General features: G+C 39.6%; 1 protein-coding gene across 2 annotated transcripts in view; it reads right to left on the bottom strand.

Moving 5' to 3' along the window:
• LOC111870997 (hemicentin-2) overlaps window positions 1–25,303 on the bottom strand; it is a 322,577-nt gene that overhangs the window by 41,505 nt on the left and 255,769 nt on the right. For both annotated transcript variants that reach the window (XM_023863703.2, XM_033754061.1), the window contains exons 7-8: window positions 10,514–10,644; window positions 1,894–2,053 (exon numbers count right to left, since the gene is read on the bottom strand). In XM_023863703.2, the coding sequence (XP_023719471.1) occupies window positions 1,894–2,053; window positions 10,514–10,644 (291 nt within the window). The remainder of the gene's footprint in view (window positions 1–1,893; window positions 2,054–10,513; window positions 10,645–25,303) is intronic.

Raw genomic sequence — 25,303 nt, 5'->3', positions numbered from 1 at the left:
TCCCCATCACTAACAGTGTGTCAGTACAACTATATTTTTATACATGAAGTTTACAGAGCACTAAACCCTAAATTCATCACTATCTACTGAAGATATCAAATAAAAATCTGAAATCACGCCTTCAGAAAAAAAAGTTTTTCTCTGTCATACATGATTTATAAGTTTTTTGTGGAATGGCGCCACCGAAATGCTTGAAACGTCGCTTTCTCATGTTTAAGATTTTGATAAAAACTTTAACTAGCTTAGGACGAGGAAGATCCGTCAGTCATCCTTCTCCTGCATCAAAATTTAAATGAACATAACTCAGTATTATTCCATGACTATATGTATGAAACTGAAATGGAAATTAGTAATGGTTTTGCTATCGCAGAGACTGCAGAAAATTCAACGTGTGACAAAAGGACATAGGTGCTACTTCAAAAAAACAAGAACGCGATTCCTAATATTATATATTAAGGTCTATATTTCAAACTAGTTGCAGCCTTTTTTCATCACTGAATACAGGGAAACACAGGCCTAAGGCAACATCACATCTCTGGCTCCGTCTTTCTAATAAGGCTCTACCGAAAATAATGGATTAAAAACAAACTGTTCATTCATTACCTCACTAAAGGTCATCCAAACATCATCATAGTTATCTCCGTATTATACCTGTCATGCTGGGTTGTTTCGATTCAAGTACCTGCATCTGATCTTCTACATATCTCCCTTTTTCTTCTTATTCTTCTGAGTTATGGCATGTACTAACAAAATCTTTCGGTGAATTCTAGTTTTATATACATTTTTTTTTATTTCCTATCATCAATGATACCAAAAATGCACATGCTGCACATGGCTGTGTACACTCACTGGACGACCAAAATGCTGCTGGCCCTCCCAAGAAAGTAAAAAAGTAAAGCTATCCCTGTACCAGGCCGTGAAGGCCCATAGGATTGTGAGACGTTAAGGGTCCCACATTATCTAGACAACCGGCTCAAAGATGGCCGCAAGGTTTGTCAGCCTTACGCGCTGGCCGCGCTTTACTCCCCAGGAAAGTTATTTAATTAATTCCTGGTACTCATTTCTGTTAGAGGCTGAGTCAACCCCAGGGCCATAGTGCGGCTGGAAGGATTAGGTCAACTGAAAAAAAAAATCCACCATATTTTATTTTCTGACGACTGTGGGAACCTTCACGCTCACTGACTAAATACGCAAATATCTGTACTACTGGTTTATGGCTTCGTCTATCTCCTTTCAGAATTCAATGTCATCTGTGTCATTCATATTTTGGCATGTAGACCAATTGCAGGAAACGAACGTGAAATTAGCAACTATACAACAACCGTTTCTAAGTAACGGATCCACCAACAAACACGAACGCAACAAATCCCCTGTAACAGAGGAGCGGTTGAAAGCCGCTACCAAGCAACGGCTAGAGGACACTGTAACAGAGTGAGAACACTAATCTGTGTACAACTGTAATCTGTGAAGAGCAGTCACGTACTGAGTGTGCTGAGTGTTCAATAAATCCGATTACTAATCCAAATCCTGCCTATAGTCTATCACATGACAATATTAATTAAATATTTACATGACAAATGAAATGTCATTTCCGTTTTGACAGTAAAGAGAACTGCTCTAGACTGTTCATCAAGAGTCCACAATTTGGACTTAGGCAAGAAATAACATTGTTTTATCAGATGAGACGCAGGTAGCACCATGAGTGGCCAATGCGTTTGTGTGTGGATTTTCTGCAAAATAAAAATAAATAATCTCCATTACGAATGTTTCTCTACCCAAAATATTTTGCGTACTTCAAAGAGGTTCGTGAATTTCAACTGTAAACCAGCACAGAAGAAATAGTGTGATGACAATGTTGAAAAAACAGAATTGTGAACGACGTCATGTACTTACATTGCACCCTGAGGTTAACTGGTTTGCTGGAGGTTTCCCCTTTCGAGTTAGCAGCAAGACACGTATAGCTACCGCCGTTATGCCGGGTAACTCCCTGCAGAACCAGACTCTGCGTACTCAGGATCACCCCGGATGACATGTTCTGCGTTACTGATGAGTTCTGTAAAGTGCAACAATTAACTGTAATACCGCAGAGCAGACGTCTGTAGCTGTAGCGTTACTGATTGTGTTGGGGACGCATCTGATTCGAGACTCGGCCGCGCTACCACCTATCCTGACTATCCTGAAATAGGCCATGACCGACTTATTCTAAGTACAAAAAAAAAAGCAAACAACAAATTCCGTGGTTTTAGTCCGCAAGCGAACTATACAGAAAGAGTGACCGCCGCTTGTCGGCGAAGTTAGTGCCAACTTTAGCGGATAGAGGGTGTCGCGTGGTCAGCGCAACGGATCCCCACGGCCGTTTATCTCGGTTTTCTAGACTGGAGTTGCTAGTTTTCCATTTAAGTAGCTCCCCAATTATCCTCACGAGGCTGAGTGGACCCCGTTCTAGACCCACTACTTCTCAGAAAATGTGGTAGCCCCGGGAATCGAACCCGGACCTCTGAATCTGTAGCCAGGAACTCTGACCACTAGACCACAGAGGTGGTCTTCCAAATACATAATCTTTATTTATAATAATCTTCCATCATATTGTCATGTATCCTGGTAACGCGACAGTTAATTAATGGGTTCCGAATTAGATTAGTCGATTTATTGGATATTCACCAGGAAGAACTGCAATTAGTTGTAACACAATCATACTGTAATTATAACACTTCGTAATTACGAACAATGATAACACTCTAAAGGTTCCTATAACTATACTATTGCTACACCACATAGTGTAAAATAAAGATTTCACTTTAATTGCTTCTTGCATCCTGTTGTGTATTTAATTAATATTAGAGTCAATTTTACCGACCACACAACATATTTTTATTATTATTACACTACATTTTTCGACCTCAAGAGGTCATCCTCAGGTGTACGAACACAGCTGTATAATTACACGCAATGACATTCGTCTTTTCACTTATTCGATCCTGTATCTTATTCAGGTCCACGCTCAATAATATATCATGAACTTTTTAACCAATAATATAATTAAAACTAGTTAAAGTGAACTTGACGCAGTGATGAGCGTAAGTAGGAAGTGACTGAATAACAAGTGAAAGTGAAAGCATAACTAGTGATCTGAATTGAAATTCGATTCGCAAATTTTAAATTTTAACTTTTGACATTTAGAATAATATTTTAACTTGTGTTTTGTCAGAGGAGCTTGATATATTATTGAACGTGGGCCTGAATAAGATACAGGAAGGAATAAGTGAAAAGACGAATGTCATTGCGTGTAATTATACAGCTGTGTTCGTACACCTGAGGATGACCTCTTGAGGTCGAAACATGTAGTGTAATAATAATAAAAATATGTTATGTGGTCGGTAAAATTGACTCTAATATTAAAGATTTCACTTCTGACTTCCGTTTGTCTTCTGTTGGCCAGTTCTCTCCCTGAGGTAGGTTCTGGTCGAACCCCATGGTAATCACCTCCTTCAACAGTCGAGTTATCGCGTTCCTCGCTGTTACTGTGCTTTGGCGGTTCGTTGCCGCGTGAACGGAAACGTTTTTATATGCGTTGACTAGGAATTGAAGTGACCTTGCATGCAATGCATTGCTTCTTCAGTCGTATTCGTTGCTGTGGAAACGCGTTTACCGAGCCGTTATCTAGCAATTGGCGCCTGGCTCTGCTTCCACTGTTGCGGCTTTCAGGCGTTATGTCACAATATTTCACGCCATATAACGACTGCAAGTGAAACAGTATAATTAAATAGCTTCAGTTAGAATCACTTATTTTTGTATTATACGATTCTGGCAATAGCAGGATTATATGGCGTAGACTGATAAGTGAATAATTAATTGACAGGGATTTGGAAGGAAGTGGTGGTGGCCTGATGGGGGTATGAACCTGATATTTGCCTGAAAGGACTACGGATAATTATGAAACGCCTCAGCCAGGATAGTAAGTGCCCCGTCCGAGATTCGAACCATGCACTTCCCTAGTAATAGATGAGATCTTTACCGCTATGCCAACCCGTTAACTGAGAAACAATCGATCATAAAATATAACAGTTAATAATCATCTTGGAATATTCCTGAAACTGATACAAGAGAGAATCCCATTTTGGACGGAAATTTGAAACAAAATTTTGTAATTTATTTAATTAAGATTTATTTGTATCAACAACAAAGACTGATGGAAGAAACGACAGGTTACTGACCAGTATACTTGATATATATATATATATAGTTCCTAATCCATATTTTAATTACAAATTTCATGTTCATTTTTAGTTCTAGGTAATTAAAATATGATGATTAGTGTCACATGTTCATAATTAGGACGTATTTTTTCCCATTTTTGTAAAAATTTAGAATACCGGAGGGTACAATAATAAATTCGTCTAAAGGTAAAATTTTCCCGGCGTTTAATGAATTAAGCGCCATGCCATGAAATAATAAATGAGAGTGGTGACATAGCTTTACCATTCTTGACCTCGGAACTGGACCTAGGTGAGTGGCCAGCTTCGAGACACTGCCGCTTTATTCCCAGAGAGAGAATCTCCGGTGCCCATTGTATAGGAGGGTGGGCGGGCCCGAGAGCCGGTATTAACGCTATGCCTGGAATCGAATCATGGCCGTCCAGCTGGCAATTACACCGGCTGAGCTATTCCAGCTCTCCTTTACCAATTCGTATAGGAATAAATATGGTTATAATAAACAAGGTTTACGTTCAAATTTCCCCATGCATATTGGTTAAGGATTGAAGATGGCTATTCTGCTTAAAATGTGCAAGACATTTCCTTGACTCCTATATTTTCATACCCGATAATGATCTCAAAATCAAGTCGCCTCTCTGCATTATATTTGTAATTTTCTGAAGTCAGTATCTGCTGAGATCACAGACAAGATTCGGAGAAACGGTAACCCATTAGGGATAAATGTTAAAAGGAAAATCATGAGTACACCAAGGAGTAAAGGGCTCGTTTAATCAAAGTTAATTCATTCTCAGAAATGACAATGGTCGAAAGCGAGAGGCTGGATTCACGTTTGGTCGCTTTTACTAGGAAGCAGGCGCTTCTGTTACCCACAGAGGAGAAAACTGGGACATTGTGAAGTATACAGTAAACTACAAATAAGGGGCTTTTACTTGAAAGAGCCAAGCAAGTTCAATATAGCCCACAACCACGGAACCTATCATTCTATTTAATAATAATATTAATATTTTCACATGTCATAGTGACCATAGTTGGATTGGTATTTGGATTTATTAATAACCTAAAAGTCGCAACTACAATTAATTTTATATTAGCGTTACTTTACACAACGTACAATCACTCCACACTAATCTCTTCAGTCCTTCTATACTAGTCTTCACGGGTTTATAACACAGGAACTATAACGGTCTCACTGAATTACACACTCCAAATATTACACATAAATAAATTCTTCTAATCATACGTTAATATTCACAGGCTGACTTCTAGTTGTTCTTCAACTACGAACCTCCTGTGGCTAACTCCTTGCTTGCTTGTTCGCTTTCTTCTGTCGCTATTATTTTGTAACTTGTAACTGCTTTACTTACGTAACTGAGGGACGGACATGGATCTATAGTAAACACATAACACGCGATCGCTATCCAGCCAGCCAATTGGCGCGTCGGTCTGAACTACAGAAAACCCATGTCACGTGATCACTATCCACTGTTGTGACGTCACCGCGGACAGGGAAGACATAAGTTCCTTTATTTTTGCGTTTTGGACCATGTTTACAGAGCTGCTGCCTAGCAACGCGTTGATCAAATCTGTTACAATATATAATTTGATCTGATAACAATATTAACATTTAAAATTGTTGTCGCATTTTAGTCCCGTTTTTCTCCTTAAATACCTAGGAAGGACCCACCACCAAAAGACTGTACATATATTTTGTTTATTTCATCAACGACATTTTTCTAAACGATTTAACATTGAAGCACAGAGACGCAAGTAACAAATTTCCTCACTTAGTGACACGTTCCATTCCCGGCTCGTAATTCGTGACTATTATGCCAAAGTATATTCTTAATCGTTAGAAGCCGGGATAGCACAAACTGTACAGTGACGGGCTAAGGGATGGAATAGATTTTTCTCTATTTCACAGTGTCCAGGCCGGTTCTGCAGCCCACCCAGCCTCAGATGCAGTTTGTACCGGGGCTTCTTTCCTGGTGTTAAAGCGACTGGGGCGTGAAGCTGACCACTTACCTCCATCTAGAGCCGAGGTTAAGAATGATGGAGATATATCTCCACTCCTCCATACGTTTTCAACGCATGGTGTTTATTTAAGCACAGGGACAACTTTGGCTTTCACATTTACCTTCTTAATCTTCACATAAAAAAGGTAAAGGTATCCCTGTAGCAGGCCGTGGAGGTCCATAGGGTTGTGAGACGTTGAGGCTCTCACATCTTCTAGACAATCAGCCCATAGATGGCAGTAAGGTTGCCAGCCTTAAGCGCCGTCCGCCATTTACACCCCAAGAAGATTCCTGGTACTCATTTCTGTTAGAGGCTGAGTCGATCCGAGGGCCAGAGTGCGGCTGGAAGGATTAGGTAAAGTGAAAAATTCCACCTCATTGGGAGTCGAGCCCGCGACCTTCCGGCTAGTAGCATAATGCCTCAACCAACTACGCTACTGCGTACCCCTTCTTTATCTTCATATAGGAGAAATAAATGTTTAAGAAAGGCAGGGGGCGGATGGATTGTTTAAAAAACTGACCATGAGCCGGAAGGCCTCAGATATTGTGAAAGAAATGCACTGCATTGATATACGCTACGCTCACATAAATGCCAGTAAGCGTTAGCCTACTCTCATAATTAATAATTATTTCGCACTGGACGTACCGACTATGATTCGTGTTCTTAAGGTGATGAGATATGCATTAAACAGAATATGTAATGGACCCTACTAGACTTTCTGCACGCTGGATATAGCGAATTAAAAGAGTAAATATAAAGTCTGCCCGTTTTTTTATTTTCTTGCGATTATAATACTTTTTTCTTTCATTTCATATTGCGGAAATGACCCACTACCAGAAATCCTTGTATTAACGTCTGTACACGCAGTGCTCTCGAATAAAATCTCCGCAGGCCGCAATTTGGCCAAGCCTACGTATTTTTCTTATACAAATTCATCTTTATCAAGTCAAAATTTACTTCAGAAAAAATCAGGCCAGTGCAGTGTCTTAACACATCAAATATTCGATTGGCCTCATTGAGAGATAAGAGAAATTTGTATAACTCAGTGGTAAAAATGCAAATTTTATGTCACAACAACACATTTATCCTTGTAATTATTGAACAAATATATTCATTTCCCCAAAACATTAATGAATTATAAGAATGTAAGGATTTCATACGATTCATATATTTTGGGTCATGATGACCGTTAATCAACAAATCCATAACATATTGTTCAGAATATGAAAACTCCGAACATGTTCCCCTTATCCTTTATGTTTATTTTAATAACCTAAGCAAAATTGTGTAATTTTTCTTCTACATCAAATTAAATACGAGATATTACTAAAGTAATGGCATAAAATGTGAATAGTTTCTTTTCAACGCATTTAACGCTGAAGAAATAACTTCCATTCCTCAAGATGTAGGCTAAATAAATCATCATCATCATCAGTAATCTGTCAAGACGACAGGTCCACAGTCTCTTTCAAAACAATTCCTCCACGTAATGCGATCTAGAGCTTTCTCCTTCAAATGACAGTATCCTCTTCTGTCCCCAAGGTCATCCAGCATCTTCTTACGTCTTCTTCCTCGTCTTCTTGTCACTTCTATCCGCCCATCTATCTCTCCTTCGATAGCTTCTTTTAGAAGGCAGTTTCTGCGTAAAACATGACCAATCCTATTAGCCTTCCGTTTTCTTATTTCATGTAGGATATTCCTCTGCTCACTGACTCTAATTAACACTTCTTCATTTCTCACATAATCGGTCCAACTGATCTTCTCCATTCTTCTCCAACACCACATTTCGAAACTTTCCAGATGTTTCTGATCTACTGCCCTAAGTGTCCATGTTTCAGCCCCATACAGAGCTATGCTCCAAATGTAGCATTTCACTAGTTTCTTCCTCAAATTTAAGTCCAATTTGCTGGTAAAAAGATTTAAGCTAAATAAATAAAATAAAAAAAATAATTTATGCTTATAAATGAAACTGATCATTCCAGTTCTCAGTAACGGCCATTTCCCAAAATTATTCACTCGTCAATAAAGGGGGTTTTGGTCATGTAGGAAGTAAATAGTTCTATGGCTTACGAGAAGAATCAGACATCGTTCTATTTACTTTAAATTGTTATAAAAGTCGTCCCTGCAATTCTTGAAGTAAATCAGAATTTTATTCTGTTTTCCAAATAATCGAACAGTAAAGTAGCGGAAGATACGTCACCGGTAGATCCATAGTCAGGAATCTGAAGGTCCGTGAGTCGTGCCTAATTTAAACCTAATTTTGGGACACGAAATGTAATGAAGACAGAAGTGCGTCACTGGTGCTTTGAGAAAAAGCTGGTGAATAGGGAGTGTAAAATGTATCTATTAAGGGTAATATAATGTAAAGGCCGCGCCATATCTCAAGCGATTAGTCGCTGGCTTCCCACGGCGGCGGCCCGGGTTCGATCCCGGGGTCTGGACAAGCGGAATTTATGGTGGACAAAGTGGCGCTGGGGTGGGTTGTCTCCGAGTACTTCGGTTTCCCCTACCAATCTTCATTCCATCAAAATCTCCATCATCATAATCACCCAGGTCAAGCTACAATAGGCCAATCAGTGGCAGCCGTGCCAAGTGGACCCAGTTGGTCTCCACCCCCCACTAAGCGAATTAATAAAACAAACAGACGTAATGTAAATCAATGTATTTTCATATTATTTTCCCCTTAACTGTCTCCCTTTCCTCCATTAAATTCTTACGAGATAAATTTCGAAGCGGGTTTAGTTTTTAAGATCCAATTATTGTTCCTTCAAACCACAGACTTCCTCCCATCATGTCACACTTAAGCATAACACAAAAGTCTGGAAGGCAAAAGTGAAAAATAGGAAGACCATATGGGCTGCATACTCGGTACGGTCCTTTTAAAGATAAGTTTTGGATAAACGTCAGGGGAACTGATATCTCTTCTCTTGGGACACATTCCATACGACTCTCTGCTCTCGAACGAGATCCCGGTTTCGAAACACGCCATAGTTGGATATTTTTTACTGTCGATGTATGTGTTTCTATCTTGTGCATTCGCATAAAATTGAAGAAAATATTATGGTTCCCTGGGTGCAGCTTCTTCTTCTTCCTCCTCCTCCTCCTCCTCTTCTTGATGTCACAAAATGAACTGATGTTCAGTCACGCTTTTTATTGGGCATGCCAAGTAAAGATCAAGAACCGTCTGTCTCCTCCAGTATGTTAACTGATGGGACACAAATTTACACTATATGGGAACACTAAAAAAAAATTTATTGCTGTATATTTTTTATTATTTAACTGTTTACTGTCAAATTATGTCCTAAAACTCGTGTAAGAAAAAAATAACCCCGTGGTTTTTAGTACGCAAGCGAACTATACCGACCGAGCAACTGCCGATTGTCGGCGAAGTTATTGCAAATTTTAGCGGATAGAGGGTGTTGCGTAGTCAGCGCAACGAATCCCCACGGTCATTAATTTCGGATTTCTAGACCGGACCCGTTATTTCCTTGAAACAGCTCCTCAATTATCCTGACGAGGCTGAGTTGACCCCGTTCTAGACCCACTACTTCTCAGTAAACCTGGTAGCGCCGGGAATCGAAGCCGGACCTCTGGATCTGTAGCCAGAAACTCTGACCACTAGACCACAGAGGCGGTCCTCTTGTAAGAAAACATGATAAAATAATGAAAGAGATTATAGCTGGTTCCAGCTCGGACTGTGGTCTTGCGGACAACATTAAAACCAATCCTAAAGGAACAGGATATAAGGTTGTCAGCCAGAACTGTTTTCTTACTGATAAAGACGAGATGATTGATTGTAATTCTCTGGCTCCCTAGTAACAAACATTCCGTCGATATCCTATATAAAAACCACCATTTCTCATAACGTAATATTTGAGTTTTTCATGGCAGTGACTATGAAGAATGTCGTCTTCTGGAATGTGGCGCCGTGTAGATATTGTGTAACCCGACGTTTCGGAGGAACGCATCGCCTCCATCTTCAGGGCATAAAAATCGGCGAGCGAGAAACCAGCGTGAGCAGGTGGCTACTTCAATATTTAACTTTCAGCTGACGTCCAGTAACTACGCATGTGACAGTATTTTTCTTAGAAAATTAAGCTAAGGAAAAATACATTTTAAAAATATTAGCAAGCAATATTTTTGTAACGGAAATTAGCTGCGTTGTGTTACAGCTATGAAACAACTGTTTTAATATTATATTCTCACGATGAACTCATTGGATCCCCAATAGGGATGTTTACATTACAGCCTAAAAATGAAGGAATATGCTTAATACATATACTCACATTGTGTAACCACGTGATTTTGTATTTCTTGGGGTTGGCTCGGATGTTGCACTCGAAGTACACGTCGTCATTCTCCTTGATGGTGTCAGGGTTGAGCTTGTTGCCTAACTGGAGCGTCACCTGCGGCGGGTCTGTGAACATATCATTAAAAAAGCGAAGCAATAAAACGAAGTGATCAACAGACAGAGGAGTGCTCACCAAGAATGCCATAAAATCAATCCTAAAGAGAGTTTTATTCTAAACGGCGAAAAGGACAGAGTTAGTTCGCTGGCTTAAGGATTAAATTGATGCTCGGAGCTTTCTTTTATATGCAAAATTGATTTCATTAAGATCTCAAACTAACGTTTACGACACGCATTAATCCAGGTAAGGTAAGGGTAAAGCTGTCCCAGTAACAGGCCATGAAGGCCCATAAGGTTGTGAGACGTCGAGGCTCCCATATTTTGTCTAGACAATCGGTTTGTTGTTAGCCTTATGCGCTCTTTACCCTCAGGAATATTCTTGGTACTAATTTCTGTTAGATAGTGAGTCGACCCCAGGGCCATAGTGCGGCTGCAAGGATTAGTTAAATTGGAAAAAATCCACCTCATCTGGACTCGAACCGGCGATCTTACGGCTTGAGCATAGTGCCTCAACCAACTACGCTGCCGCATTTGTCAAGACATAATCAAACATAGTATACATTTCAGAATATGTAAAGTGTAAAAATTATCCAGAACCAACTTCGGAATTTTTGTTCAACATTTACACATCATGTAATGAAGGTAATAAATAAACACCTTTTCTTCAAAACGTTATCAATATATGGTGACGTGGCTCCGAATTTCTTCCTCATTAAGTAACGAATAATGAAGGTGAACAATATTTATGCAGGTCTAAACAAACTGCTCCGAACTCCCCCATTTTATTAATAAACACTAAATTCGAGTTTTAATTATCATGCCCTTGTGTTCTAGTAGAGACCTTTAAATACCTGAGACGTTACTGAACTCTCCTGCTGGTACCTTTCTTTGTTTTTTGTTTTAACTTCATACAACTAATTCTTTTTCAATTTTCTGTTTGCTATTCCAGTCAAAATGACGCGATACTACTAACTTCCTTAATTACTCCTTGCTCTTCCAGCGTTTCTAAAGAAGGCAGTTCTGCTACATTTTAATTGTTAACGTCACCCATTCATTTGAAGCAGTCAAGTATAAAAATTTAACGAGGCTCTGAGTATTTTAGAAGTATCGCCAAAGGACGATCAGCACAAGTACCGAAAAGACTGAAGGTCGGCTCTATGAATATTTCTCTTGTTTGAGTATAAATTGTGATTCTGTAGATGAACAAACAATATTCACAGGTGGCACCGGCGACTGTGAAGAAATTTAACCAAAATATTTAAATCACCTGAACAACGTCTTTTATGGGCAAGAGTATTCTCATATTTGTCCATTTTCTTCATTGCTTCTAAGATTTTTTTCTTTTGGCTCTTCAACCCAAATTTTGGCCTTAGCCTACCTCTATGAAACTCTCCATTTCACTTCTGTTTACTAGATCTTAGATATTCGGTAGGACCCTTTGGACGGGTGATCATCTCGTCGCAAGGCCTCTACCTGTACAAAAACAGAAAAAAGCACATAAACACATGAACACCAAATATCCATGCCCTGAGTGGGATTCAAACTCACGATCCCGGCTTCCGAGCGAGCGAGAACAGTTCATGACTTAAACCGTTCGGCTACCGTGACCGACCTAAGATTATTTAGAGACAGTAAAAGATGAAGTTCTTCCTGTGCTACTTAAGCACTATGCCATGAAGACGTATGGGGGAGTGAATGTATAGATCCATATTTTCTTGACTTCGGTACTAGTTGGAGATGAGCAATCAGTTTCACGCCCCGACCGCTTTACCCCCGGGAAAATATCTCCCGTTAGCCAGTGGATAGGAGGTTGGGTGAACCCCAAAGCCGGACTGGACGCCGTGGTGAAGAGAAAATTCTTGACCCTACCAGGATTCGAACTCCGACCCCTCGGTCGTCCGGCCCGTAGCCATTTTATATGCAGACAGTAACGAAACAAATTATATATCACACGTAGTACGAAATTAGATGATACGGATATATAGCGGTTCGGGAACGATGTGGAAGGAAGAGGTCGTGACCAATTTTCATTACACTTAATGGGGAAACTGAAGAAACTCGATAAGCACAATAGTAGTCTCGATATCCACCCAGAAATATAAAGCTTTTCGGCCACCGAGCTGCGGCACGTAGCTGCAATTTTCGGCACAACAATTTTGAATAAACATGTGGACTTTAAATGAAATCGAATAAGAGCGCAGCTACTATTGGCTGCTGACGACACACACACAATGATTCTGATGGCATGGGAATGTGTTGGTCCCGGCTGTCCTTGATTCCCCACGTTTCAATTTGCTTTTATAATTTACTTCCAGGAATTCGTATTTAAATTAATATATACTTCATATTTCGAATATTGTTTCGCAATGCCGTGTAGGTTAAAATATGGACAGGGCTCAAACAACAAACTGGGATCAAAATGTGAGGACTATCATAAGCGATGTAAACAACACGAAGTGTCTATCTTTCAAATGATTTCGATGATATTAGTGCCCAAAAATACTTAATTTGACAGCTTCGTAATTTAATATAAGCAGGAGTTGGCTATATTTTGTATTATATGTTATAAAATTTAAAATAAACACAGCTGATTAATCACTGACTTGCATTCGAATTATAGTTGGGTAATAGCACAGAAGTCGGTCATGGTAGCCGAGTGGTCTAAGGCATGTACTGTCTTCGCTCGCTTGGAAACCGGGATCGTGGGTTCGAATCCCGCTCAGGGCATGGATGTTTAGTTTGTGTGTGTGCGTTTTTCTGTGTTTGTGTACAGGTAGAGGCCTTGCGACGAGCTGATCACCCGCCCAAGGAGTCGTACAGAATGTGTAAGATCAAGAAAAAACCGAAGTGAACGGAGAAGTTCATGGAGGTAGGACTAGGCCCACTGGGGCTGTAGTGCCAAGAAAAAAAAATAGCACATAAAACTTCAACTCCTGCCCCCCTTCTGTTGAAAATTACATTAGTTTCTTATTAGGTAACATTGAAATATGTCACAGACAAGTTTTGTAACAAAGGATTACTTACACCTTTTTAAGAAAAACTTAGGCATCATTCAATTAGTTATATTCTATACCTTTAACAAAGACAGTTCTACCAACGTCGATAAAACTAAATATAAGGCATTAGCTACTATTACAAATCGAAACAAGACATTAAATGGAAAGCAACCTTCCGAAATGAGTTACAAAATGAATAACTGTTATACTTCAATGTAAAATGAATGAACATTAGCAAAATTGACTCTTCATACTAAATGTCATTCGCACAAGCATCTTAATCTGATATTAATTTAGAGATTTGAAAAGAATCATATTCCTGTCACTCTGAAGCTAGCAATGGCTCATAATTGAGTCTTACCATAATGTTTCATTAACAGTGTCCTTAGGCCGTGCCATAGCCCGAGCGGTTAGCCGCTGGCTACCCACCGCGACGGCCACGGGTTCAATCCCGGGTCTGGTCAAATGGGATTTGTGGTGAACAAAGTGGCACTGGGACAGGTTTTCTCCGAGTACTTCGGTTTCCCCTGTCAATATTCATTCCAACAATTGCTCCACAATCACCCTCACCTATCATCTGGGGCTGGTACAATAAGCCAGAAGTGGCCGCAGTACCAAGTGGACTAAGTCTCACACCACTATGAATAATAATACAAAAGCTTTCCTTTTGGGAGGTACTGAAGTGGGCCAAGTGTACGCTTAAACCGTGAAATATGAACTGAATATAAAAATATATATTTCTAGAACAATTAGTTATATAAATACCACACATATAAATACTATTATAATGGACCTTAAAGATATGAATGCTAACTGAAAAGCTATCCCTGTTAACAGGCCGCGGAGGCCCACAGGGTTGTGAAACGTCGAGGTTCCCCATATTTTCTAGACAATCGGCTCACAGATGGCGGTGAGGCTGTCAGTCTTTACCCCCAGGAAGATTCCTGGTACTCATTTCTGTTAGAGGCTGAGTCGACTCCAGGGCCATAGTGCTGCTGGAAGTATTAGGTACATTGGAAAAAATACACCCAATCGGAACTCGAACCCACGACCATCCGGCTTGTAGCATAGTGCCTCAACCAACTACGCTACAGCGTGCTTCAAAAGCACAAATATATCATTACGCGTTCATTCAAGTGTAATCACCCTATCTTGTTTATCTGCAAAGGATTATGCGACTCACACTTCGGAAAGCATACATTTTAGATTAGTAATACACCTCTATAACACGGTATTAAAGAAGAAGTTACGTGATTTATTGTACTGTGCTTTCGAAATGAGCACACACCTTGGACTTTGTAATAAGTAGACCCTAACAATTCTCATTTTCTTCATTGTGGAATTAAGTAGGACACTGGGGATTCCACTGCACAAAAAAAAATTAAAAATTGGTGTCGGAAGTAAGGAGAATATTATGAAATGAGTTATGTACATAATTACAAGAAACGGGCTCGCTTCAAATAAAAAAAGTAGCGATATTCTCAAGAAAGATAAAAGTAGTTCTTTCTGCTCATAATGTGAAGAAATTTCCTTTAATATTTGGAGCACAGGAAGTTCGATGATTCATTGGGTTCAGGTTAGGGTTCAGTGGCGGGACCTTGTGAACACAGTAATGGTCCTTCCGGTTCCGCAGAAGACGGGGAATTCCTTGATCCACTGATTTGCTATTAGCTTCTATAAAACGACTCAGCTCCATTGAGTTAATTACAAAGTTCACTGGCTTTGTATTCATTTATACTATTTCTGTTCTGATCCAATAAATACTGAACCAAACGCAGGAACTAAAAACGACAGTTAAAGTTTAGCACACGTGCCACACAATCTATTTCTTTTTTCACTTTCGTAAAATCTATCGTAAAATCTTAAGCATGTTCTGTATTATGATAATTCAATTTTATATTAAATAACAAAAAGTTGTGAGAAAACTAACCGCCTGCTTTCATTTGATATGACAAGAGCTGCATAAAAATTGACGCGTCCAAGAATTCTTCTACTGATGCGTGCGTATCTGTTGCCGCGGTATCACTTTAATCCAGCCGTTGCCTAGCAACATACACAGAGACACACACAGATTGATGGGATAGACTTACGAAGTACATCGTTGGGATGGGCTCAGGAATCATGGCATACATATAACGTTTCACAAGGACTGGTTCACGCATTCAGAAGTTGATAGAGGTGACACACAGATAAAAAGGCACAAATACAGGAAGGAGACCGCATAAGCATAGTTTAGTAAAGTAAGCTAAAAATGAATAATTTGTCTCCACCTCCAACTGCTATTTAAAGATACTGAATCATCCATAAATTGATCAGCTTCATTATTTATTTAACTTATTGGAATATGGTCAAGCTTTTCTACACTAACAACTACCAATTCTGTTTGAAATTTCGTGGGTGTCATTTACGTGAATTCAATTCAATTCAATTCAATTCTTTATTATTAATGTGCCGAGTCAACAGCCGCAAGGCCAATTACAGACACAGCACAGTGCAGATGAATGAAAAACACACATAAATATATAAACAGCAGGAGATATCTTGGAGTTTACCCATATCTTAGCGAAGCAAAAGTCAATCTGGATCTAGCAAAAACAGAAAATATTCTGGGTTTTCTCAGCATTCTAGCAATGATCCAGTTGTCACCACGATTCCGCTTTTGTCATGATCGAAATATCAGCGTGATGCAATTGTTTTTACCATTTCAATGTATTTTTACGGAGAAAGAAACGGAGACATGAGTTGGTTTGGACTCCAGCCAATACAGGTTTTTAGCAACGAAAACTATCCCAGGGAAGTCCACCATCATACCAAATAAGGTAAAAGAAGTACAACAGTGTAGATATGTACAGAGAACAAACTTACAGTCGGCTTTATGTATGGAGAGCTTAAATCTAGACAATTTGACCCTTCTGGAGAAACTAACAGTCACACAGAAAAAGAAAACAAACACCGTGGTACTTAGTCCGCAAGCGAACTATACCGAGCGAGCGACCGCCGTTTGTCGGCAAAGTTAGTGCCAACTTTTGCCGATAGAAGGTGTCGCGTGGTCAGCGCAACGGATTTCCACGGCCGTTACTCTCGGTTTTCTAGACCGGAGCCGTTATTTCCTTGAAATAATTCCTCAATTATCCTCATGAGGTTGAGTGAGCCCCATTCCAGACCCACTACTTCTCAGAAAAACTGGTAGCAGCGGGAATCGAGCCCGGGACCTCTGGATCTGTAGCCAGGAACTCTGACCACTAGACCACAGAGGCGGTCAACAGTCACACTGTGAATAAATTATTATTAGTGAACTATTGACTGTAAGAAGCGAAATCTCGGTGAATAGATACAGAGTAATGAAATGTATGTTCTTTATCTCCTCTTCAGCACTAATGTGAGCGCTATATTTATGCTCTTTTAGGTCCATGCGGGCTTTGGCTTTGATATAAACTTGTTCGTTCTTTACTCAAATAACATGAAGAAAAATTAAATAACTTTGGATAACAACAAGGGCTCAGCTCACTCTGAATACATTATGCCACTGGTGAGTGAGAATTTGCATTGTGAAGTCCACGCCTATGGCTGGACACAGAGTAGGGGTTGATTCAATTACGGGTTCGCACATCCAGGGTACAATGTGTGTGTGTGTGTGTGTGTGTTTACTGCATACGTGTTGGTTAGAATCCCTGGCAGCTACGTGTTCGATCAGTCTTTTGGTCCAGACTGTACGTGACGTGTAGAAATTCGCTTGTCCGGAGAAGGAAACGTGATTCCTCCAGTTTAGTTCTGCAGGTCTTGGTTCTCTTCTCTTCTTTTCTCATTTAAAAAAATGAGAAAGAGGGGGCTGAAAAGAAGAGGACAGAATGACGACTCTGAACTCGATTTTCACTCACCTCCCGTCCCCCTTATAGTTTCTGCAGTCAAAAACTCTTGGGAGTCCGCATCTTCTAGGTACATTTCCTTCTCTCTCTACCATACTTTCTCTTTATCTATGCAATTATTTTCCAACTTCTCTGCCTATATATCTTCTTCCATCTTTCGTCCATTCATTCCTCTTCTCGTTCTACAGAGATTATGTCCCTCCTTTATTTATTTCAAACTGTCTCTCCTCCTTCATCACCGCTACTTTCCATTTTATCGTTTCTATGACTTTCTCTAGGCGCGCGCTCTCTCTCTGTCACTGGCTGGTATTTGGTCTCCTTTTAGGTTGGCTGTGTTCGAATGTGCTTTACTATAGTTAACGAACTGATTCAGTGCTCTTAAAGATAATAAATACTTGATAAACCTACCCAAAAAAGATACTAAGCCAATTCAGTTACATAGCTTCTGCAAAATAAAACTAATTCCGAACTGGTTTGTGCTATAACCACACTTCTGGTGATTGTCCGAAAAGTATTTTTTATTGTTAGTGGGGTGGGACTAAGTCCCTTGTACTGCGGCCACTTCTGGCCTATTGTACCAGCCCCAGATGATAGGTGAGGGTGATTGTGGAGCAATTGGTGGAATGAGGATTGGCAGGGGAAACCGAAGTAATCGGAGAATACCTGCCCCAGCGCCACTTTGTCCACCACAAATCCCACTTGACCAGACCCGGGATCCAACCCGGGCCGCTGCGGTGGGAAGTCAGCGACTAACCGCTTGAGCTATGGCGCGGCCCTGTCCGAAAAGTATAGTAAGTTGTAAGGTTTGAGGTTTTCACGGCGGTAATTAAGAAGAATGATATCTTGTGGGATGTGCCGCCGTCTAGGTCTTGTGTGAACCAACGTTTCGGAGGAATGTGGTTCCACACGAGATATAGTACAATAATTATAATGTATTGTTCACGTATAATAAGTTAATCAGTAATTTGCCTCTCGACACAAATACCAATTTCATATCCTTAGGACGAAAACAAGTGAGTACCAAGAAATCAGTGTACAGCTACCCAAATCCAAAAATTTTTGTCTAAGAATTATTTGAATACAACGGAGAGGAACAAGTAATAAGCAATGGAAGTCATGCCATGACAGTCTCCCATATACTTACACTGCTAGAACAATGTATCCAGCAAAGCAAATATTTTATATTCAGAATTTTAAATAAATAAGTTAAACTTCTAAGATTTGAGAATAGAGTAGCAAAATAAAACACGATCAATTTTGACCAGGTATGTAAGAGCCATACACACAAACTTTAATTTACACAAGTAAAGAGGTTGGTCTGGCCGGTCACGGTAGCCGAGCGGTCTAAGGCGTGCACTGTCTTTGCTCGCTGGGAAGCCGGGATCGTGGGTTCGAATCCCACTCAGGGCATGGATGTTTGAGTGCGTTTTTCTGTGTTTGTCTACAGGTAGAGGCCTTGCGACGAGTTGGTCACTCGCCCAAGGAGTCCTACCGAATGTGTATGATCTAGAAAAAACGAAGTGAACGGAGTTCATGGAGGTAGGCCTAGGCCCACTGGGGCTGTAGTGCCAAAGGAAAAAGGGAAAGAGTTTGGTCTAGAAGTAAACACTGAGGAAACTAAGTATATATTACTGTCTCGTCACCAAAATGCAGAGCAAAATCGTGATATAAAGATAGGAAACATATGTTTTGAAAATGTGGCACAATTAAGATATTTGGGAACAACAATAACAGATCGAAACCTGATTCAGGAGGAAATTAAGAGGAGATTGAACTCGGGTAATGCTTGCTACCATTCAGTCCAGAACCTTTTGTCTTCTCGTCTACTGTCCAAAAACATAAAATTTATAATATAAAAATTATATTTTGCCTGTGGTTCTGTATGGGTGTGAAACTTGGTCTCTGACATTAAGGGAGGAACATAGACTGAGGGTGTTTGAGAACAGGGTGTTGAGGAGAATATTTCGACCGAAGGGAGATGAAGTGACCGGAGGATGGAGAAAACTGCATAATGAGGAGCTTCATAACTTGTACTCTTCTCCAAGTATAATTAGAATGATCAAGTCAAGGAGGACGAGGTGGGCAGGGCATGTAGCACGAATGGGTGAGACAAGGAATGCGTATAGGATTTTGGTGGGAAAGCCAGAAGGAAAGAGACCACTGGGAAGACCAAGGTGTAGGTCGGTGGACAATATTAAAATGGATCTTAGAGAGAGGATGGGATTGTATTGATTTAATTAATCTGGCCAGGACAGGGACCAGTTGAATGCTCTTGTGAACACGGTACTGAACCTTCGGTTTCCATAAAATGCTGGGAAATTGGCTGTAGAATTGGCGGCTCCTCCAGAAGGTCTCAGTTCCATGGGTAAGTAAGTAAGTAAGTATGTAAGAGCCATAACTGTACATGCACATACAAACTCAGACATATGTGTGTGTATATATGTATATATAAAATGATAACAAATACTTGCAAATATTATGAAAATATGGCATGAATAAAAGACAGTGGAAAATGTTCTTAACCAATATTTCAACGTCCGTCTTTATTGTAAGTTCATATGGTACCCTTATAAACCACATACCTGCCACCTAGATCACATCGTTAGTCTAAGAAATTTTAAGGAGCAAAAGGACTCATACAGTAACGCCTCTGACTTCTATTTATGTGCCTGGCACACCGACTCTTCTGACATCGAATTCTCGGCTCCTGTAGGCATGTACTGGGACAGTACCTCGAACTAGGCAACAACAACCTACTTACTCATCATTTTTTCCCCTTGGCACTACAGCCTCAGTGGGTCTAGGCCTACCTCCATGAACTTCTCCGTTCACTTCGGGTTTTCTAGATCTTACACATTCGGTAGGACTCCTTGGGCGGGTGATCAGCTCGTCGCAAGGCCTATATCTGTACACAAACACAGAAAAGCGCACACACATAAACTAAACATCAATGCCCTGAGTGGGATTCGAACCCACGATCCCGGTTTCCAAGCGAGCGAAGACAGTACATGCCTTAGACCGCTCGGCTACCGTGACCGGCAGTGTATAAGAATAATATATAAGAATTCAGTTCGTACCTCACAGGAAACAGATCCGAACCCACGATCCCGGTTTCCAAGCGAGCGAAGACAGTACATGCCTTAGAGCTACCGTGACCGGCACTTACTCATCAATTACCATTCATTAACCACTAATAAATCGTACCATTCGACAATATTTAATTAAAAAGACTGACATCGCCGTTAAACATGATGTCAATAAATAAATGCCAGCAAAAAAAGAATCTACCATGTTTAATAGCGTAATTTGTGTGTAGCTGCGTGTAGAGTTTCGCAATGCCATATACACGTATATTCAATAAAGTCATGATTTTAGAAACCCCTGCAAGAATTATTGCAATGTATAAGAGCACATCGCAGTGAAATAAACACGTTGTGGCCAAGCACGATGTTTAATAACGGTACATTAAAACGGGTTTTACTCTAGTTCTTAAAGTTGAAAAAAAAAATTAGGTGAGTTTGTAGAGAGATGATGAAGATAGAAATTAGCAAGAAGTTCTCCTTACGACTCATAAAGTTTTTCTCTTATAAGGATAATCGGACCTACAGATCTTGTGCTGTTAATGCTATCTTTAGGTCATGTAAATTTACAGTCCAGCAACAACACGCAATTCGGCTCACGCATTAGCATACTGGCCTCGTGCGCTGACACTCGAACCCTCGGATCTTAGTCGGAATACGTGTATTTATTTCCTGCAAATACTTACATGCTATTTAAAAGCACAATAGACCACTGTAGGTCGCGGTGCAAGGGCCGAGGAGGCCTACCCCTCACACATTTATTTTTTTCCCCTTGGCACTACAGCCCCAGTGGGCCTAGGCCTACCTCCATGAACTTCTCCGTTCACTTCGGTTTTTCTAGATCCTACACATACGGTAGGACTCCTTGGACAGGTGGTTAGCTCATCGCAAGGCCTCCACCTGTACACAAACACAGAAAAACGCACACAAACATCCATGCCCTGAGTGGGATTCGAACCCAAGATCCAGGTTTCCAAGCGAGCGAAGACAGTACATGCCTTAGACCGCTGGGCTACCGTGACCGGCCCTCACACATTCATACATGATACTTCTTCTTCTTCTTCTTCTTCTTATTATTATTATTACCTTTCACGCCACAAATGGAATAACTATTGGAAATATACTTATTTTTTTTTTCACGCCAGTTAAAGCTTACTTCAGTTTTCCTGGAATTGTTATAAATTTATTGCTATTATATAGACTGTCATATTTTGTATTTTACTCTTTTATTATTTTTATGTGTTTCTGTGTACTCGTGTTAACATTGTAACTGGCTACTGTGCTGTTTAGTTTGCACAGAAATAAACACGAATTGAATTGAACTGAATTACTACTACTACTATTATTACTATCACCATTATTGCTATTATTATTATTATTATTATTATATTTTTCTCCAGTGCTTACCTTTAATTAGTCTTTGACTTTATGTTGTGTTTGTCCATTATGTAATTACTTTTATCTACATGTGCTGTGTCTGTAATTGGCTTTGTGGCTGTTGGGTTAGCACATAAATAATAAAGAGTTAAATTGAATTATTATGACCATCATCATAGTTATCATTAGTAGTAGTGATAGAAACATTTCAGTTTTGGACAAAACTTATTGTTTCTGTACACCCTCTTTCCATGCACATTAAAATTACCAGTCCTAACTTCAGATTCTATAGTCACTACGTCTGTAATTGCTGGCACACAAACTATATTTCTCACAAAATTTTAACTATTGTTTTCTTATGCCTCCATACGAATTATTACATGCCTGGAGGTAAAGTGTCACTGGTTTACCGCCATTAACCCGGGAGGTAAATATAGGATACATGCAGCCACGATTTTTAGTCTACTTTCATTATTTTGAAAAAAAATTAAAAGAGGCTTATGAGACCAACTTACTATCCGCGTATGTGTTTCCCCCTAAGAACTATTTTGTGTGCATTCGTTGCCGTAAGAAGGTGTCTACCAAGCCGTTCCATACCAACGGCCATTTCGTCTGGCTCCACTATTCCGGCTTTCAGTGGCCATGTCACATTGCATTCACAATTGTTGTACGAGGTGTTTTATATGCGTTCAGTGTAGTATTATGCGATCTGTATGTAGTAAAAGAAATGTAATCGAGTAATTTTCGCAGAAATTCTTGTACTATTTTACGCCCTAAAAATTATTACCTAACTTTCCGTAACACTGAATAAATTCTATGTCTTTACATGAGAACGCTACCATATTTTTCTACCAGCCGCCATCACCTCATCTCCCCTCTAACCCTAAAGATTGCCCCTACCAACCTCATCTCTTGAGGTTTCTCCCTGTCTGAATGGTAATGCCGTAAGAGACTGTTCTGGGCATTACCGTATAAGTATATACAGCAGAATCTGTTACCAGATTTTCTTTCGGAATACTTTCGGAACCTTCAGAAGCTACTTACTCACTTTTCGGCTAATCTCTTCGAAGTATATTTTCCTATATTCCGTATAATAGAAAATAAATTCACATCTTCGTATGTTGACTAGAGAAAGTAATTTTCATTTAGCTCTGTTTCGTGCCGGAACAAGCGGCTTATTTCGAGGTGCAGACCTATCTGTAAAGGCAGGAAGAAGAGGGAAGGCAAAAACACTTAAGACTAAAGGAATGTAGCAGGCATATAAGAAAGTAATAGAGGAAGTAGGTGTCGATAATTATTTTCAAAAAGATTATCTTAAACGAAGCAGGATTAATATGATTTAATATTCACTTATATTTGTGGCACATTAATAATGCGACTATTCATAATATTTTATTTAAGCATCCTCTTGTACCGATATGTCAATTATTTCGTACAATATATATTTATATAACCTTTGTTGCATTAGTGACAGAAATATTTATTGTATGAAATAATTGATATTAATAAGTAACGGTACAGTGAAGATACGAGATAAAATATGTGGGTATAAAATATTATTAAATGCCTCCGTGATGATTAATTGCCTGACATTCACGTACGAACTATATTTATGATTTTGAAGATGAAATTTCTTTTAATGCTAATGGGGTTGGACTAAGTCCCTTGTACTGCGGCCACATGTGGCCTATTGTACGAGCGCCAGATGATAGGTGAGGGTGATTGTGGAGCAATTGGTGGAATGAAGATTAGCGGGGGAAACCGAAGTACTCGGAGAAAACCTGCCCCATCGCCACTTTGTCCACCACAAATCCTACTTGACCAGACCAGAGATCGAACCCGGGCCGCCGCGGTGGGAAGCCAGCGACTAACCGCTTGAGCTATGGAGCGGCCATAGATGAAAATTACATGAACGTGTATCCCTTAAGTTCACAGCCCGCATTAAATGGAAGTTTTCTAAAATTTCGTAATGAGCCTCATCATTCTATATACTTGTTCATCCTATTACAAAATGCTATTATTATTATTAGTTGTATCTACACTGTGCTGTGTCTGTAATTGGCCTTGTGGCTGTTGGCTCGGCATATAAATAATAAAGAACTGAATTATCATCACCGTCACATTCGTCCGTCCGAATAACAAATTCATTATTGTTATTATTATATAAATTACATCGTTTTTGTATTTGTGTTTTGTTTCGTTTTGTTTACTCATTAATTACTCTGCAATTAAGCTTTGCGCTGTTAAGTTCGCATGGAAATAAGTCAGACTTGAACTGAATTATTACTATGTTTTCTTATTGTTATGGATCAATTTAATATCTCATTCCTCTTAGAGTGAGGCTTTTTCTGCAAGTTACATTAAGGTGATCCGAAGAACTGAAATGCTTGAAGAGCGGCTTATTGGAATCTAGTTGACGATATAAGTAATTGGATTGATCAATCTAGTTGAACATCGCGCAGGGTACACACGTGGAAGTATGTAGATTTGTCTGTCAATGTAACGACAATGCGTTTCACAATGATGTCAGAAAACTACAGATGTTCTCATTATTTACTGTAGAAGGAGAAACTGTTTTACGGTTCATTGATGCAAACTGGAAAAGAATTGGATTCCAGCCGTTTTATGTAGTAATGCAGTAGGCAAATGTAGACTTGCTTTTGTATCACGACGAATATCAAATTTCGCTTTACCAGAACTGAATATTTGGGTCTATATCACGGGTCCCAATGCTGAAGAAAAAAAGAAAAAATATAACTATTTGCAATATTCATGTGATGCCTGAGGTCCTGGACTTATGCCTCGAGTATGATATTATGAACTATACTCTTCCAGCAGCAAATCTTTTATTATGTCATGTTATGTTATGGGAAACGGTGTCAGCGTACCAACGTTCCTTGACATAATATGCTTCAGGCTTCGTGAATATATTTTGTGGAAAACACAACTTTAAAATATGGTTCCCTAATCCAAGATGTCCATCAATTTGAAGCCCTTTAATTTAACTCCGTGGCTTTTAGTCCTTAAGCGAACTATACCGATCGAGTAACCTCCGTTTGTCGGAGATGTTAGTGCCGATTTTTGCGTAGAGATGGTGCCGCATGGTCAGCGCTACAGATTTTGACGGCCGTTAATCTCGGTTTTCTAGACCGATTTGAAGCCAATTAAACTTGTATAGCGTTAAATTTGAAATAAGCCAACAAAAACCATTACGAAGATAACATCTCAAATATAAAGTAAACCCATAAAAGTAATAGATCAGACACAAATAAATAAATCAGTGACTGATACAAATTTCATGACGACAATGACTATCTTCTTGTAAAATAAAAATATAAGTACTGGAATC

The sequence above is a fragment of the Cryptotermes secundus genome, unplaced genomic scaffold (assembly GCF_002891405.2).
Source record: "Cryptotermes secundus unplaced genomic scaffold, Csec_1.0 scaffold1170, whole genome shotgun sequence".
NCBI lineage: Eukaryota > Metazoa > Arthropoda > Insecta > Blattodea > Kalotermitidae > Cryptotermes > Cryptotermes secundus.
The sequence above is the reverse complement of the archived record's forward strand: the minus strand, read 5'-3'. Positions and strand labels throughout refer to the sequence as shown.